The sequence below is a fragment of the Gadus macrocephalus genome, chromosome 6 (genome assembly GCF_031168955.1).
Source record: "Gadus macrocephalus chromosome 6, ASM3116895v1".
NCBI classification, from domain to species: Eukaryota; Metazoa; Chordata; class Actinopteri; order Gadiformes; family Gadidae; genus Gadus; species Gadus macrocephalus.
Genome location: NC_082387.1, coordinates 18,549,683 through 18,569,260, shown reverse-complemented (window position 1 = coordinate 18,569,260; position 19,578 = coordinate 18,549,683). Strand labels below are relative to the sequence as shown.

Here is a 19,578-nt window from a genome sequence, read left to right as displayed (position 1 = left end):
TTTAAACATTAGCATTTATGCATCTTTTGCACTGAAAGTCAAATGGGACATCTGGCCTTAAACATTTGCTGAGAAAACTTAGGCACTCCCTATTTTTACATCACTTCTACGATAGATATCAAGGAAAAGGTTGTTGGATATCGCTTTCTCTCACTCACGCTAGCACACGCACACACACGCACACGCCCACACTATCGCTTTAATCAACTAGCTTACTAAACGTAGAGTGCATGCATATACAATGCAAAACTGTCATATTTTTGCATATATCTATCTATATATATATATATATATATATATATATATATATATATATATATATTCTAAACATTTTATTCTGAGCCAATGGCAAAAAATTCCCTAAATGATGGTCAGTCCAGTCAGCATTGCGCAAAGTAAAGTATTATAACACAGCAGAATATGTGCGTCCTTGTCACAGATGAATGGGCTGTGTCTCTGACTCTGTTGGTGTATTGATTGGAGCTAGGCATTGTCCTCAGAACTAGCAGCGTGGTTCAAAAAACTATTGCAATCTGACATTTACAGAATCATCAACAGTCTCTTTCTGCAGCGGCAAGCAAAGACAATCACTGCGACATTCAGCAGGTCAAAGACAGACCAGAACCTGGTATAGGCCACCCTATTACTCCTCACATCCACTTCCTATTCTTCCCTTTTTCCCCCACCCTGCCTCACCCGACCTCCAGACAGCCAAGCCGTCCAACCAGCCTGCTGCCCACCGACTGGACCTCGGCGCTGGGTTTGGGAAAGGAGGAAGACCCCCTGCCACCGGGTCTGGAGGCCCTGCCGCTCAGGCTGATGCAGCAGGACTGCACTTCTGTGAAGACTCTGCTGCTGAGGCTGAGACGCACACTACAGGAGGTGAGGCGCACACACACACACACACACACACACACACACACACACACACACACACACACACACACACACACACACACACACACACACACACACAGAGCTATGGACACACACACAAACAGATATATCTATACACAACTATGGACACACACACACATTACCAACTTTAGGCACACACAAACACTCACTCACTCTCTTACACACATATACACAAGTTCCTTAGTATGAAGGGTTTAATTTTTTTTGGGGCGGCAGTAGCTCAGGTGGTAGAGAGGGTTGGCTGGTAACCGGAAGGTTGCTGGTTCGATCCCCGGCTCCTCCTAGCTGAGGGTCAAGGTGTCCCTGAGCAAGACGCCTCATCCTAACTGCCCTCGACAGGTGTGGCGTCCCCTGTCAGAATAAGCTGTCGAAAGGAACAATGATGGCAACCCACCATGACTCCCGAGGGGGCTCGACTTTCTATTCTTCTATTCTATTTTAAATCTGCGAACGGAAGGAACTAGCGATGCTTAGAAAACTAATGCATCCTTCAACCCATGGGTTTCCTGGCCTGCCCTCATCAACACATAGCCTCAGTTACAAGCTGTCCTCCCTCTTGTGAAGGACGCAGGTAAACCTTGAGATTTAAGTCAGTTCAGTACATTTCTGTTGGTTTCCTCTCTTTAAATAAGAGACAGCCCGCAAATTGGACTAGTACATGAGCGTTTTTGAAGTAAACACGCATGCAAGCACACGCACACAAACACAAATGTTTCTCTCTGCTCTTTAAATGTGTAATGCAAAAGTGTAACTTGAAACTATTAAGCCATTTCCGAGGATAGGGGGTAACCATTCAAATTATAATCACGCCATTTATAGATGTTTTAATGGCCAATTGGAGAGGCACTCACATGTTGCAATAACAGCACTAAACCTAACTGTTAAAGGCAGAGAAGCGTTTTGATTGCCACCATGTTAGGACATGCAATTTCCCTCTCCCCATCCCACATTCTTTATAACAGAAAATAATTAGCAGCGAATCACTTCCTATGATTTAGTGTTTCTTGATTGTCTGGACTTTATTACATTCATTATTGCAGAATTGGTATCAGGGTTTTTTGCCTGATTGAACTCACCATTAGGATAATCCTACAATGCAGTTCAATAAGAGGATTAAATACCTATTTGCAGTTAATATATCTGATGGTCATATGTCATTCATTGTTCTTGATTTCACATAGCTCTCGCATGTCAAAAATAATTTCACCCTGCCACGGATACCACAGACTGGGAATAATGTTACAAGGCGCTGGAGGTATTCAAATGGGATTATACAATAAAAATACCTTGACCCATGCATTTGATAATCAAAGCATATGTGTACTGACAACAAGTATTTCCAGTACACAGCCCATCTGGTAGAAAGGGATGACATCGTAGGTGTTTAATGAAATGAATTGAGGTACTCAGTAAAAGGTGTTGAAGGTGTTTTGTGGAATGAACAAAGGCGGTTAATGTACGCGGCGTAGGTGTTGGATATAATAAATGTAGGTGTTTAATGTTCGTCTCGAAGGTGTAAAATGTAATGAATGTAGTTGTTTATGGAGACGTTGTAGGCGGCGTCTGCCGTAAACACTTTGAATGCTGCGATACCGTGATGCGTTTCCATCCCCCTTAATGTTTGGACATTTTGCGATAAAGAGCCTTGGTTGATGTGTCGGTGATAACAAAACCTTACAGGGACTCAACAAGTTGAGCTGAAAGCAAAAGCCATTAGTTCTGCCAGGCTTCCATTTTCCTGTCCTCTTCACGGCTGGCTGGGCCTTCCAGAATACACCCAATTTTAGATACATGCATACACATTACCGCGCTTGCATGTGTATTTGCACGGCCCACACACACACACACACAAACGCACACAGATGCATACGCCTGCACACAAATGCGCACGCAATTGCACGTGCACGCACGCACACACACGAACACTCGTGGACGCACACACACGAACACTCGTGGACATATGAAAGGGTGGCCAGCCCTTCCCCAACACCCCGCCATTAGTATGTCTCTGTACTCTGGATCAAAGCTTACCGTCACCAGCGGGGTTGTGGGTTGAGTTGTCCTCCGGGCCTGGGGAGATGTCCAGGACACCCTCTGTTGAGTTTCATTTTCACTTTTTTCAGAGAGAAATGAACATGAAAAAAAAAAAAGAATAGAGAAGAAAAAATCATCCATAAAAGATTCTAAGTGAGAGTCGTAAGACAGAGCACGGAGGGATATGGAGCCAGGATAGGATGAAGAAGGATCAGGGCCAGAGGGGGCTGGTGACACCGCGTCTCGACATGTACACGAACAGGGCTCTGGACGTGCCTCTGGGCTTTCATTAACTTGCGAATTCCTCCGCCTCTTTTTCCATCGACCCCGGTGAGTCAGCGTGAGCGGATGTAGCGCGTCTCCTATCTGTTGCATCTCATCACCTTTCCCTGCCGATATCGATCCGCCTTCGCATGGGCCTGATCCTCGCCGTGCTTCTGTTTGATCCGAGTGGTCTATTTTTTTTTTTTGCGCACTCTTTTCTTGATATATAATTTTATGTTTTTCTTCTTCTCCTCTTTTCTCTTCTTCGCTTCTCTCCTGTCGGCTCATCTCCCGGTATTTTGTGCCGGCCCACTGGCGTTCGGTCGCCATATAGAATCTCAGTGTTCCTCTTAGATGAAAAAGTCCACAAGCCAACCGAATAAGGCAGGAATGGATATACTCTCAAATCGTTTTAAGCGTTTAATTTCCTGATTATACTGCTTTGTGCGTCTGATCAGGAGCTGCATCCAACCCCAAGCCCTGTTTTCTTTTGTTAGTCGTTCATCATCTTCAGACAACATGCTCCGAGGCAGACCAAGTCATTAAATCCAGCATTCCCAAGTCGTTTTTTGCCCAATCCTGACTGAAATGCATTTTCACTGAACCCCATCTAATTGTAGGGGCATTTGTGTGATAAGGCTTGTTGGACAGGGCTGACCTTAAAGATGATTTGTGTGAGTGAATGAGTGTGTGTGTTTGTGTGTGTGTTTGTGTTTGTGCATGTACAGGTGTTTGTGTGTATGGTATTTGTATGCATACAGGTGTGTGTGTGTGTCTATGTGTGTGTGTGTGTGTGTGTTTGTGGGCGCGCTCTTGTGTGTTCCCACACACATATAAACACATAGATCTTTCGTGACACATTAAGGACCTCATGCCACTGCACACCTTACGCAGTGATGGGGAGCTGTGCTTCTGGGACAGCCAGGGACAGACGATGCCTCCACTGTTTAATGGCTCAGTATCCCGGATCTCCCCTCATCTGGGGCTCCACTTAAAATATTAATGAAAGAGCACTGTTCTTTCATCTTCTGGATTATTATCAATATTATGAAGTTGTTAATTAGCATCTTTGATCAGGTTGCTTCACTCTTGTTAAAGTGTTCCATTCCTCTTATACGTAAATGGTGAATATTCTACAGTAGTTGATGATTAGGCAGCACTTAATATGATATCACATCACGGACCGTATCATAGAGTACCATTGATTGATAAAAGTGTCCTGGGGGTTTCTTTTGTGGTTCCTGGTTTTCTTTCGTAATATAAATATGGTGAGGCTTAGCGAGAGACTGAGAGAGGGCAGTAAAAGGCAGAGCATCAGCCTGATGCAGTCTATGAAGATATCTTTCAACTCTAACTCCAGGATCTTCCTCTTCATCCTTCTGTACTTATACCCTATTGTTTATCACCACATCCTAGGCTGATGAGATTGTCATCATCATTTTATGACTCCTCTGCCATCTGGCACAGATGACATTTGGCATTGTGTGTGTGTGCATGAGTGTGTGGGCACACGTACTTGTCCTCGAAGAGCCTCTTGTTTTTTTGCCCTTGCTCCCTGCCCATTACCCACCTGTGTCAAACTCAACAGCTGAAGTGTGACCGATGTGCTTTAGGAAGCACAGATATTACGCAACTGGTCACATGACGCAAGACGGTTAAAACCTATGGAGACTGTGTGTGTGTGTGTGTGTGTGTGTGTGTGTGTGTGTGTGTGTGTGTGTGTGTGTGTGAAGGCTCCAGTGCAGTCCTGTGTGCTCCGTGCGAGGGGGAGGAACAGGTGGTGTGTGCATGCGTGCGTGTCTGCCCAATACCGTTCACAACCAATTCCTTATATTTCATGCGGTTCAATCAATGTCCATGGTTTTCTTTCTTTCAGAGCACAGAGACGAGTCCCGCAAGCAGTCTCCAGTCTCTTCCCATCAGCCCTTGCAGTGAGAAGTCCCTCCCTCTGAAGGTAAGCTGTGGGAAGCAGTGGCCTGTATCTTTGTGATGGTCGTGAAAGGTGGTGTGTATCAGTGTATCCTGACCTTGAGGTAGCCAGATATGCATGGTGATTGTTGACCTATAAACTTTTGGTATTCCATGGTACATCCTTGAAATTAAGATAATAAGCTTCATCATTTAAAAGGTTTGAAAGGTTTCATAGAAGGTTGGTCTGGGCCAACAGACAAACTACTAATCCGTCAGCATGGTTCCATGCTTATACTTTCACTGGGACATGGATATTACAGGCAGATGTTGATAGGGCTAAAACAATGTCGGGGGGAGAGGATGGACACAATGTTGGGGTCACAAAAGAAAAGGTGGTAAAAAGAACACAAAAAAGGTTGGGAACCACTGGTTTAGAGTTTTGTCTGCATACGTGCAAGGGAGGTTCAACAGTTTTTGCCACATCCAAGATAACATGGATGTGGTTAATTGGGTTGTAGATGTGTGGATAGGATTGACACATGCAGAGTATTGCAGGCTCCGTCAGGCATATCTTATGCTATTTGAACTTCAAGTGTGTGTGTGTGTGTGTGTGTGTGTGTGTGTGTGAAGCAAGAAGTGGGTGTGTGGGCACTAACACATAAAACCTTCCTTGTAAAGTTAGTTTACAGACATCCAAACGGCGCGCTTTTTGGCACGAGTCGCTGTTTTATCATACATTTTGGGGAAATGTGTGGTTCGTGCAGATCCGAAGAGTTTCTTTTGGGGGGGGGGGGAGATCGGTGCGCGCGTGCAGGTGTCAATAATCCGTAATCTGACTGAGACCCCTCGAGCCTTCGAAGTAAAAAAAAGTGATTCCGGAAATGATTTTGTTAGGGGACCAATCACAGCCCTTGCCGTCGCGTCGACGGAAGGTTAAATATAGGATGCGCATGCGCACGTAGAGCTACGGAGAGGTTCTCCGACAGGGTTTCCTGTAGGCGTCGATTCACTGGGGACGCTGGGGACAAGTACCTACTAGTTTTCAGATAACTTCGATAACTTGTTTAACTAAGTGGATGTGGTAGGCTACACCACGGGATGAGACCACTGCCACATAAATAAAGGTAAGACGCAATCTTTTTGCTTAAGATTAGCTGGTGCTGTGGCGAGGTATTTTGTGCGTGTGGCTTTACACACGCACGCACGCACGCACGCACGCACGCACGCACGCACGCACATAATGTCAAAGACATCTGGGTTACACATGATTACAAAACAGGGGCCTTTGACTCCGTTCTGATACTAAATAGAGATGATAAGTTTTAATGTAGACACACTCACTGAGTGGCAGGTGAAGTCTGTTTATGTGCCTTCATGGGCTGTGTAATTTGGAGTTCTAAAAAGTGTCCCCACTTGCAGAGTCAAAGTTGTTTCAACAGCTTTTGTCTGGTTGGGAAAAACAAAAAGAAAAACCCAGAAACAAATCTATACGTTTGATCCTTGAGTTTCTCTTGGTCTGGTCCTTGGGAACCCAATGGAGAGCTACGTTTCCCACTCTGGCTCCTAATAAAGCAGCTTGACATCAAGCAGAATGGAGATGAAAAAGAAAAGAGAGAGAGTGGGAGAGAGACTAAGACGGAGAGAGATAGATAGAGAGAGGGTGTGGCAGAAAGTCTTTCTGTCTGTGGCTTGACAGTCTCGCTTTGTCACCCTCGTCCAACAGATCTATGCAATCTATTTGAAATATATTAATCTCTGAAGGGAGGAGAGTGTGTGTGTGTGTGTGTGTGTGTGTGTGTGTGTGTGTGTGTGTGTGTGTGTGTGTGTGTGTGTGTGTGTGTGTGTGTGTGTGTGTGTGTGTGTGTGTGTGTGTGTGTGAGTGAGAGGCTGAGGGAACGAGACAGCTCTGGTTTGTATTAATGGTAGGCCTCTCTCAGGGTAGTGTAGGAGAAAAGGATTTAGTTAGGTGGCAGCAGAGAGAAAGAGGAGGCGAGGTGCACTTGATGGTGTTCACCGCAGTGCGAGGCGTGTTAATGTGTTGTATGTTTGGTTGCACCTGCACACACATTCATTGAGATTGTTTCTGTGTCCTCACTGCTGACCTACATGGATTCTCCTGGCAGCAGGGTAAAGAGCACAAAAGATTACAACAAGATAGTGGACTGTTATAATGGAACATGGCCGGGGAGAAGCTCTGACCCAGCTCTCTGTCTGGCGGTCTGTCTGTCCCTCTCTGTTTGTGTGTGTGTCTCTCTCTCTCTCTCTCTCTCTCTCTCTCTCTCTCGCTCTCTCTCTCTCTCTCTCTCTCTCTCTCTCTCTCTCTCTCTCGCTCTCTCTCTCGCTCTCTCTCTCTCTCTCTCTCTCTCTCTCTCTCTCTCTCTCTCTCTCTCTCTCTCTCTCTCTCTCTCTCTCTCTGAGTAAAGAGATGGTCTTATTAACGGGAGGAAGGAAATGCACTAAGCACTGGGGGGATAGAGGTGGAAAACGTAGAGAGACACGCATCTTCTTTTTAAATATGTATCAATGCAGAGGGGTGCGTTGAGGATGGCTTCACTGCTCGTGTTTAATATCCAGCCCATTGAATCCCTGATTAAGAGTGAGCGAGGTTAGGAGGAGAAATGCAGCGCCGTGTCTGGTGTGTGCGACCGACCTCAGTCCTGCTGCTCTGCATCTCACTCCACCGACTGCCACCGTGTCTACGTCAAGTTCAAGTCCTTGATGTTGGCGCGCAGATGTAATGACCGGGCTCGGCACCCACCCACCCACCCACATCACATCCCTCATCCGTGCCTCCGTGGCGTGCCCACCCAGCCCTCCGAGGTCCACTAATGAACGGTGTCTGCCAGTGCTTTCACCACGTGGAACTAATTTGCTGTCCAGAACTCTTTTCATGTGCGGTACCCCGATGGTGGAGCGAGCTACCTGGCTGCATACGATCTGCAGAATCCCTCCCCCGTCCACACATCTGAAGAGGGCCCACATCTTCTGAGGACATATTTTAGCCATGCATTCGTATTAATTATTTTTCAGTTCTTATGGACTTTAGAGCGCACTGAGTTGAGATGTTGTATCTCTGTCTCACTGCTTGAAAAGCTGCTGCTCAAAGTAAATGTGCGGTTGTATTGAATTTTTGTGTACAATACCTACCTGCTACCCTTGAACTGGACAGAGACATACTTATTTTCCTATTCAGTCCCTGCTCAAAGGATTCGGCCGGGTGGTTCAATCCCAAGGTTAATCGTTTTACTTTTTCTATGTTGGGATGACAATAAGAATGAAATAATAACCAAGCCCGATACCCCTAATCAAACCATTTCTATTTGTTTGTTTGTGGAATTTGGATAATTACCAGTTTCAAGGCAGTTTGTATTCGCTGACATGTGTTAGTCAAAACAAAGATACAGCTGTGGGTGCTGTTAAACACTTGTTTGGAATATAATGGATGTCAATGGATCGGCAACTATTCAATTTCTGTGATTTGAACAAAGACCATGGCTAATCTCAATTTAACAATGTAAACAATTAACCTGGGGTTTTAACAAACAGGCCAAATCCTTAAGTAACAAGAAAAGTACTTCCTACCTCATTGGTAGGGTATGACTCTCTACAAACCCACATGTTCTATAAGTGGCCAACTCTTCAGAGTGCATTCAGTGTGTGCAAGTAGTAATTAAAAAAAATACAGTTTGTTTGTTATATCGGGGCAGGTTATCCGTTCTGGATAAGGACATCACAAAATGGAGCGAGATTGGAACAACTGCAGTGCAAAAACACTCACAGCGATGCGTGCCAGGCTGGATATTACCGGCAGCCGTGGAAAACAAGCCAACCTTGTATAGAATAATACACAGAGGGAAAAAACGAGTGTGTGTGTGTGTGTGTTTCATGTGACCACGGGCATCCGGGTAGGAAGCGAGGGATTTGAAGGGAGGAAGCGATGAAGTAGATATCCTGTCCTCCCGGTGTGTTCCAGAAAAGCGGGACTCTGTGGGTGTAAAAATAATCTGCCGGAGCCACTTGAGAGGCTGGCGGTGTCACGGCGCGCCCTAGTTTAGCGCCGACCCGTTGCGGTACGACACCGTTTCCACTCGGTTCTGTCCCACTTACATCCCCGGCTACTGTATTCCAGGAGACGGAACCGGGAGAGAGAAAGCTGTACTCCGCCCTAGCCGCCTGCAGACGTAGGTCCCATTCACGTTGTCCGGAACCCCAACAAGCGAATCAACGCGTCAACGAACACAACAAACACGCGAAAAACCTACACACGCTTCTTTACTGTCATTTTCGTGCTTCAAATGTTTATTCAATATAATTAAGTAGTTTAAAGTAGAGCCCGTTCCGCAATCACAACCTTCGCCAGGCTGGTCCACATTCTGAATGAGAGAGCGCCAACCCCCAACCCCTAACCCTAGCCTATCAATGAGCGGGAGAAGAAAACTAATCACGCGTTTCCATTCATGAGACCAGGACAATAAAGCCACAATGAAAAGCAATCAGCATCGCAAAGACTTGGCATCCGCACACAGAATATCCATGAATACTTTGGCGGGCACAGAACAAACATCAAATAGATTCTTACAATGGGGAATGCACAGGGCCACAAACCCACTTGACTGCATTTATTCCCGGGCTTTATCTGATGCCAGGCCATAGCGGTAAACCAAACTGAAATATCCATCTCTCCATCTGTCTCTCTTTTGCTTTGGCCCTGTCATTCCAGATAACCTTTTCCCCAAATACTTTCTCTTTCTCTTGTCTATCCCTTGGATTAACACCTAAGCCGGTCAATTTTAGATCCTGTGTGTGTGTGTGTGTGTGTGTGTGTGTGTGTGTGTGTGTGTGTGTGTGTGTGTGTGTGTGTGTGTGTGTGTGTGTGTGTGTGTGTGTGTGTGTGTGTGTGTGTGTGTGTGTCTGAGAGTATGAAAGAGGCTAAGTTAGCTAAGTTATTTTCTCCAATCCCTTTAGCTTGCCCTTAGCCGACCGGCACATTTTGTTTACTCCAGCATTTCTCTGAAACTTTTCCTTTCCTCTATATTTTGACTTACCAACTATAAACAACAAGCCATTTATATCTAACTGGATATCATGTGTTTGCACTAGTTAAATAAGGGTAATAATCGTCTTTCTTTAAGAGAAGCCCTGATGGTATAAATACCCTTTGCCAAATAAAACTAGGATGGCAATACACGGTCCACGGATACACAGATCTGAGGAGGATACATGTCAGCTTTATAGGCTGGGGCGTTCATTTTCATTCATCCAACCCGCCTTCACTTTGGATGGGACGTCTTGTTGACTCTTTCTCAAGGGCAGCAGAGGATGGGGACGTCTTGTTGACTGTTTCTCAAGGACAGCAGAGGATGGGGACGTGTTATTTATGACAGCAGAGAATGGGGACGTCTTGTTGACTGTTTCCCAAGGACTGCAGCAGATGGGGACGTCTCGTTGACTGTTTCTCAAGGGCAGCAGAGGATTGGGGACGTCTTGTTGAGGACAGCCGAGGTTTGGGGACGTCTTGTTGACTGTTTCTCAAGGCCAGCCGAGTACGGGGGAGTTGCAGGAGGGACCCTCCACCCATTCATTTGAGGATGGATCTCGTCGATCTCATTTGCATTGCAACACGCTCACCTGCGTGCCTTCTCCGCCGCGGGGCCAGGGTCTCCCCTATCCGTGCAGAGCTAAAACGTCTGTCTTTCATTATGATCCCTTCCCTGTGAGTGTTTTCGTCGCGGCGCTCTCTGTTCAGCGCTGTCAACACGCAGGGCAGGCGGTCGCCATGGCGCTGATTGATGCACAGGTGCGCCACGGCCCGCGCTGGTGTTCTGCTACCTTCACCTTCACCTGTGGAGGATGATGCACGCGCGCACACAAGCACGCACACACGCACATGCCCACGTACATGCCCACGCACCTACACACACTAGGGCTCCGCACATGATTCTGATGAATATGAAGAACCAGATGTCTTTTTATTGAAATTGGCTCGAGGGGAGAGAGGAAGCCAAAAAAGAACGGAGCAATAAAGCCCTTTAACTAGTCGTGTTCTCTGAGCGCTGGGCAGACAACAGACGCTAAGAACAGACGTCGGTGTCTTTTTCTGCATTCCACTTTATAGTACATTCTGCAAGTCGTCTTCCAAAATCTGATGCAATTGAGGGTGATTTGGTTCTTTTTTTGTTTTTTGTTTTTTGTCAGAGAGAATGCTGGTGCAATATGTGCGAGAAGTGCCGAGTAAATATATGATGGTGAGATTAGAAATTATTAGAAAATACATTGGTAGTTCCTCTACACTTGCTGTTCAAAGCGAAATGTTAATACAGGACGTATGGTCTCTTTGGTGTGAGACGATATCTACCTCTACGTGTTGTTTGTTATGTCTAGGTTGTGACATTTTTTATATTCTTTTGTATTTCTTCCCATCGGAAGAAGTGTCTCACCTTTTCAATTTTCCTCAAATGAAAAACAACAAGAATACACCTATTTGTTTGTTTGTATGTCCACAAAGGAGCAAAGCCTTTCAAAGTATTCACAATGCCCCAGAAGTTATTTCCTGTGTTTTTCCCAGTGTCGGGGATTAGGAGGCAGCTTGATGGACTGTTCCAACAAAGAAAGTTATCTTGGGCGGGGCAAGCAATATGTAGTCATTTTACATTTCAAATCCTTAAATTCATATCACACCTCTAAAATCTGTGAAACACAGGTTTAAGAGTGAAATGTCTTTGGAGCAGATTTATGTCCATTCCTTTGGCCATTTGTTATAAATAGGTAGTGCAGAACACCCTGCACCTTTCAGAACTGATCCTCAGTGCAGCGACATTAGAAAAAGAAAACCCACACGTAGACTTTTTGTCAACCTCCATTTTCTTTTCTAGGTTCTAGGTATCTGAACGTTGGTTAAGATGGCAGGGAAAAATATGATGAATGTGCTTCCAGTATATGAACGCTGAGGACGTTAAAGCCTAACAAGAAAAATTACCATTCCGTTTTACTATTCTGTTTTCCTGGATACTCTCCAAAGCAAGTGACGTTTAGACCCATGTCATAATGGAGCAGGTAGCGGTAAGGCATTTTGCTCAAGGATGCCTAAAGGTAAACTTCAGAGAAGGGTTTCGGTTTTTCCTGGAATGGTTTGACTGGGAGACAACCATCATCTGTCGCTGGAGTGGCAGTGTGGCCCTCTTCTCTATGAGGTAGGGTGAAACAAGGGACGGAAAAGGTTAAACTCAGGGTAAGCAGGGAGAAGGAGCTCTGGGTTTATTTGAACCGCGTTTCACGTCTCAGGGTACCACGGAACATGTGCTCATGTGACATTTGTTCATACAATGGCAATAACCGAAATGACATCACTCAGGCTTTAATAAAAGTGCTAGTGCATGTCATCGTGTGAAGGTCACCTAAACATCCAGCACTTTGGTCTTGGGCCCTGTGTGGTCTACTGGGAGAATGTAACATTTCGGTCAGTTGTTGTCAAATGCCTCCCCCTTTTACTCTCGCGCTCACCCTCACCCTCACTCTCTTTCTCACTCTATCTCGCTCTGGCACGCGCTCTCTCTCTCTCTAGCTACCACAAACACATTTATATGTGTATTCTCCTTAGTTGTGTTAGACCTCTTCACCAACTGCATGATAACACATGGCTTTTCAAGCTCTGATAAGCCGTGTCCCAAGTCATGTCTTAAAAGAAAAGCTAAAAAGCTGGACAAAAACAGAGCATTGCATACCTGCATTGTACTCTCAGACAATGCATGCACATGCTGTACGTTGAATGTAATGGGGTCTTTTTAGTAAACAAGAGCATTTATTTCCATTGTAATAGGCTGATCCCAAACAGCATGTTACTGGTTCCAGTTCACAATCAAAATGTCTACAGTTATGTTTTCTAGGGTAGCATTACCTTATTACTAATCATGGAAAATAATCGTATGTTAATGTTGTACATTTTAATTGTATATTCGTAATGTTTCATGTTTTGGTATCTGGTGAATTTTTAGTAATGCAGTTTTTCTTACTATTCTTTAGAGGCATCTACTTTTGACCCACCTCTGCAAAAGGGATTTTAACCATGATAGGAATTTACAATGCATACAATTATCTTGTCTGACACATTCTGCATTAGGGAAAAGTGTTATTATATTATATAGCCCTGTGGATTCATTCTTTTGTTCTTTCCCTTCAAACTGTCTTTGTTGTTGAATTCCTCAGAAAAAAAAGGTTTAAACTCATCAAGGATATCTTGTGGAGGATATACTTAAACTTTCGGCGAAAAAACAAAACAATCCTAGGAGGTGCCCCCGTGCCATGCATAATAAGTCATAGAATAATACCTTGACCCCTGTCACTCCCGATGCACCTCAATCTGCTCTGCCCTGCTACTCCCTGTTAGAATGTGCGTTGTAAAGCATTCAGTGGGCACTGCAGCAGGGGATATTATAAACACATTAGACAATGCATAGTTGTGTATGCGTAAAATACATCTGTATTGATTTTCGACCTTACATAGGGAATGTTGGTTTTGATGATATGTTCCGGTGGAGTGTTTTTCCCATTGTGTCTTAGTGGGGATGCTATAGGGTTAAGGGAGATAGTCGTATGCACCATCATCAGAGGTTTGGTGGAGGATGCTTACACAGCGCTAGGGTGCGTCTCCCTGCCTCTCTTCCTGTGCGTATGTCCTTCAGCTCGATGGCTCCCTACGGCCTGCTTGTTTGAGACCACCCCGCCCTGCCTCAGGCTGGCTCTGTCCTCAACCTCTACTGTATATCTCTCCCTCGCTCCCTCGCTCTCTCTCTCTCTCTTTTTTGTCCTTGGAAAACCATCTCATTCAGTCTGCCTCTCATTCTCCCCTTTCTTTCTATCGCTCTGTCTTTCTTGTTTACACCTCAACCCTTTAATGTTCTCCTCTCCCACAACACTGTTGCGGTACTCTTGCATCTCTCCTTGTTCACCTTTCTCCCACTCTCCTGTCTTGCAATATCGCTCATGTTCTCAGTTTCATGCTCTTCTGTTTCTATCTCTCTTTCTCTCTCTCCCTTCTCTTTTTGTCTCTATTTCTCTACCTCTTCCCTGACCTTCTTTCTCTCTCTCTCTCTCTCTCTCTCTCTCTCTCTCTCTCTCTCTCTCTCTCTCTCTCTCTCTCTCTCTCTCTCTCTCTCTCTCTCTCTCTCTCTCTCTCTCTCTCTCTCCATCCTCAGAGCTATGTCCTCTGACAGGACAGGGTCATAGTTAAGTGCCGTGTGCGTTCTGCACTCCAGCTACAGGGCCCACCAGAGCCTGAAGCTCTGGTGGGCCCCCCCCCCAAACATCTCTTTGTGATTGGGGGGGGTTTATGGGCCAGATATTGCATTGATCGTTGTCAGTATCTTACTGCATTCTTTAATGCAACGTGATTTAGTTAACATGCTGGAGCGTCATGTGACTAATATTTCTCATGCTAATTAAGCTAATGCGGTTGAATTGGATTACATTGAGAGGGGTGTGAGAGATAAAGAGAGCTATGGTTCATTATACAATATTCACATTGCACGTGGATAGCAGCAATTTATAATAAGTCACACACAGATAAAATCCCTACACACTAGTTGCACACACGGTGGCTGAATTCTCCCAGCCTGTCTGCAAAAGATGTATGTCTAGGTGTAAACCCCGAAGCTACAGTTTTCCTTCCTGTGTAACACTGTTGTTGTTGTTGCGGTGTGTGTGTGTGTGTGTGTGTGTGTGTGTGTGTGTGTGTGTGTGTGTGTGTGTGTGTGTGTGTGTGTGTGTGTGTGTGTGTGTGTGTGTGTGTGTGTGTGTGTGTGTGCGCACACATGTATGTGTCTACACAGGATCTCAGCAGAGAGGAGGCCCTTCTGCAGCAACTACGGGAAAAGGACGAGATCATTTTCCGTCTTCAGAATGAACTGGTGAGATTAAACCACGAGACGCACACGCACATGCATACATAAATACATAGAGAGACACACACACACACCTACCCTGATGGATGTCTAATGGAACTGATGGGGCCCCTGTTTGAAACTACAACACAAAGCACTTTGTCAGAACGGTTGTTTTATCCACTCAACTTTTTTGAAACCTGTCCGCACACAAACCCCTGACCCTTCCTTGACACCACATTGTAGAATATCTTGATTTTCACCTCCTCCACTTTCTTGTTATATTACTTTATGTCTGCCCTTGTCGTCTATCGCTCTCTCTCTCTCCTCTCTCTCTCTCTCGCTCTCTCTCAGTATATGCAATGAATTATTAAAAGTAGCTTGAATGTATTTGAAGGCAATGCGCAACATGGGAATGGATTGGAATTGAACCATCAATATTGAGTAGGTCTGATTTGTTTATTTTATTAAAAATCCTTTTCATGCAACTAATTAGACAGCCTAATCTAAATATTAGAAACACATTGTTAATGTACATAACAAAACAGAAATGCATTGACTCAGAAAATATTATAGTTCTGGAGCTAATCATTTTATTATGATCAGTATTGCTGATTTTACTACAACTAGTGTTGAAGTAAAGAAATAGTGTTTAAAAAAATATATATACTATTTTAAGTTTGCTATCTATATGTTAGAATTCACTGTGTCGCAGCAATCTCCCCGGGCAGTACTGCTCCATGACTGCATCCAGTATGTAAGGCGTCAAATACCTCAGTCACTTCTATCCCTCCTCTTGCTCTTGGCTTTCCCCTGGCCCATGTCTCCTTCTTATTCAGTGTAATGCAAACATTGCACTGGGCCCAAGGCTGTGCCAGGCGGCATTCCAGACTTCTGAGGTCCATTCCATTGGCAATGCTAATCAAAGATTTGCGACGAGACTGCTTGCAACATGCGACTGCTTGCAAGAGATTCATGGGATAATGTTCTGAAACTGGGCCCTTCACTTCCCTGCACCGAGCGCTTTAAAAGCTGTAAATTCACCAGCTTTCAGATATTCTGCTCGCCTTTTTTCCGGAATCGACTGGAGGAGTCGGTGAGACCACTCATTAAAAAAAAACACCAAATTCAAGGACTGTATTTCTCTTCAAGAGAGACAAATTACGTGGCGTTTCTGTTCTACAGGTGAGAAACGATATGAAAGGGGTGATATTTCCTGTTGGTACATTGTAATGATTTCCCGTTTGAAAATAAGGCTTACGTTTCTTACGTTTGGTATTGCACAAACAAGTCACAGTTGTGATCCATTTCCAGCAATGTATAAATACCAGTGTAGATACTTTAATAAGGTCAATACGTTCCAAAACATAAATCTCTTGAGATTCCATGCAATGGCTTCAGGCGCAAAGTAATAGTAACACAGCTACCATCTCCTGAAACCATTTTTTCTCTTTGTAAATCTTTAATCTGAACTGGGCTTTAGTTACCTGCAAAAGGTAGGGTGTTTTGTTTCATCATATATTTTTTCTTTATTTACGTACTTTTTTTTTTTTTACAATTTGCTTTCACTATCTTCCTCATTGCAACATTCCTCCTGCTCCTCCTCCTTCTCCTTCTCCTCCTCCTCCGGCTTGTCTTCATCCTGTTCCTTCTCCTCTTCATCCTCCTGCCTTTCAGCAGCAATTCTTTCTTTCTTTCTCTGTTTCTGAGAAGCTTCTCTCCATTTCTCTACTATCTCTTGTTCCTTCTTCACCAGTAAAATCACTAAATATCTGCTCCCCAGGGCACGAGTCTGTGACTATCAGTCTTTCACACACACGCGCACACACCTCCCGTCACTAACAAGTCACCGTCACATCTACGCACAGATTTAGATGGAGATGTTTAGCATTGAGAATCTACCAGGAATTTGGTTGCTCACTACGAGCTATGTGTTCCCATGCCAACAGTGTGAATCCCTATCCAGGCATGTGTCTGTGCTGCCACAGTCCTGCCATCACATACCAGCTACTCCGCTTAGGAATATAAGGCCCCTGTCCCATACACTCCATCAGCAGATTTGTTACAACAGGATGTACTGTCATAGCTAACCCAAAGTACCGCTGCCTGAATGCAGATCGTAAGATAGGGGAAATTATAAATTACTATCAAGGGAGTTGAAATTAAAACAAAGAGTACATTTGCGATGCCTGAAGAGTGAAGAATTCGTTTCAGTTCAAGTTCAAGTTCAAGTTCAAGTGTTTTTATTTGTCACATACAATAAATTGAAGTGAAATGTTAAAGGGTCAATGCTCCACACAGTTATGGTTACCACAAGTGTCATTTGAAGAGGCGTGGTCATCTATATATCATATTTCGGCCCGTGCTACATTTATTGAGTTGCTGAATAACAAGTTTATGCTGCTGTTTCCATGGGATACACAGCATGGCAACGGGCCAAAATTAGGTGTGTTGCTGTTGTTATCTGAAATAAATAACATTTATTTTGTAGAAATATTCTCCCTGAATTTGGTAATTGCAAGAAGTATCTAGGCCGAAATGGCTTATGAAATCACTGATGGATTGTACCTGACCTTACACCCGAGTCAAATCCCAATTTGGGGCACAATCCAGGCTTCTTTGATCCACGCCTTCTGCCAAATGTTGAGGGCTTTACAGTATGAGGTAAGAAAGTGTAGTGCCTCAGATGTTCGACTTCCAGCCGAAAGGTTCTTGGTTCGATCCCCAATGTCCGCAGTGTACCCATACTGCCTCCTTTAGCAAGATGCCAAACACCTACCTGCTAATTAATGACACTACAAACACTTGCTGTAAATCGTATGGATGAAAATGGCTGCTAAATGTCTAATACTTCCCTTTACTTTTACGTGTGTGTGCTCGCACGCGCGTGTGTGTGTGTGTGTTTCACAGGCTCAAAATTAAATGCAAGAGAGGAAAAGTACCCGCCATGCAATTGTTTGAATACGTAACGCTGTGTTTCATTGTGTTAACTGTGTTAAGGTGTTACATCTGGAACGTGAGGTTCATAGACGCCTGAACGCGGAGGTTCTGGCTGCGGCTTAGTCTGAGGAGCTGGGTTTTATGTTGGATTGAGAGAGAAAGTTGTGTTAGTCAGTTGGTTGTTTCAACTGACCCATTTCCAAAAGAGGAGAAATGCGTAGTGTGGCTAAGTCGCTATAAAGACGCGGCATTTCACATTGGAAAGGGCAGCTCATCGCAAGCTCTCTTTCTCTCTCTCCCTCGTACTCCCAGTGCTCGTCTCCTCCCCGTACCTTCTGTTAAATCTGCCAGTGAAGAGCCCTTAATTATTTCTCCTAGAAGGACCTCCATGCTGGCCGCCAAGCAAGAGCTGTCACGTTTTATGAGTCCCCCCACCGATGCCAGCTCTCACCGGTGAAGTACTGCGCTCCAACGGCAACTTTTTGTCATGGAACACTTCTTCCCCCCCATCCCCCCATCCCCCCTCCCCCGGTGCACACTTCCTCTAACCGTGACTAATCAACAGAGTTAGATTGTAACTCGGCATTGAAGCCAGCCTGTTATGAGGGGCTCATTGTAATGTGCGCAGAGTTAAGGTGGAGATCAGAGGAGGAATTTAACGCATGCTCATCACTTTTTGTGCTCCCGCAACACCTGTTCTGAGTTATTTTGTTCAATAATGGTAATTCATTAAGAAACCCTCTGAATATTTAATAACCGGCACATAGCTCTTCTTAAAACCCTGGCCCCTGAGGGCCAGCGGCAAATGATGAGGGGAATTGTTATTCTCTCTCTCTCTCTCTCTCTCTCTCTCTCTCTCTCTCTCTCTCTCTCTCTCTCTCTCTCTCTCTCTCTCTCTCTCTCTCTCTCTCTCTCTCTTTCTTTCTCTCTAACTCTGTATCCCTCTTAATCTCAATCTCACCCTTTGAATCTTTGCTCAATCTCTCTAACTCACTGTCTCTATCCAGCTCTTTTTCCATGTATTTAAATCGTAACTCTCTCTCTCTCTCTCTCTCTCTCTCTCTCTCTCTCTCTCTCTCTCTCTCTCTCTCTCTCTCTCTCTCTCTCTCTCTCTCTCTCTCTAACACTCTCTCTAACCCTCCCATGAGGCAGTGGGAATTCAGTCCACCTGAAAAAACTATCAGTCAGAGGTGAGGCCAAAGTAAGGGTCCGGTTTCGATTGATTTTTGGCTCGTTGGAAGATGCTGTTTTTTTTAAGGAAAGAGGCCAGAGCCACTTCTCCTGCCAGTCTTTAAATCTCACACTGAGAGCCCATGAATTAGCAGCTGGAAAAACCTTGCGGCCGGCCTGCTGGGCCTGTCACCGTTTTTATTAGTCCCTCTCCTCTGCTGCACTTTCTGGAGAGACCCAGGGCCAATATCTGGCAGCAACAGAGCTTCTGTGCATCTCGGAACTGCTTTATGACCTGTTCGATATCCAGGGGAAGTGGTGAAAGGGGGGCGGTGGGAGGGTGAATCAGGGTGGGCGCTGGTGTCAGGGGTAAGGTTGAGCCTTTTAGTGTTGGACTTTTTCTCTTTTAGACGTTTCTTTTCGCTTGGGGCGGAGGGTGTAGTTTTGAATGGGTGTGGCACAGAGG

The 19,578-nt window shown here is 44.9% G+C and overlaps 1 protein-coding gene across 2 annotated transcripts in view; it reads left to right on the top strand.

Moving 5' to 3' along the window:
* Nucleotides 1-19,578, top strand: part of ccser1 (coiled-coil serine-rich protein 1) — a 72,008-nt gene that overhangs the window by 34,896 nt on the left and 17,534 nt on the right. For both annotated transcript variants that reach the window (XM_060054679.1, XM_060054678.1), the window contains exons 7-9: nt 708-882; nt 5,093-5,170; nt 14,952-15,029. In XM_060054679.1, the coding sequence (XP_059910662.1) occupies nt 708-882; nt 5,093-5,170; nt 14,952-15,029 (331 nt within the window). The remainder of the gene's footprint in view (nt 1-707; nt 883-5,092; nt 5,171-14,951; nt 15,030-19,578) is intronic.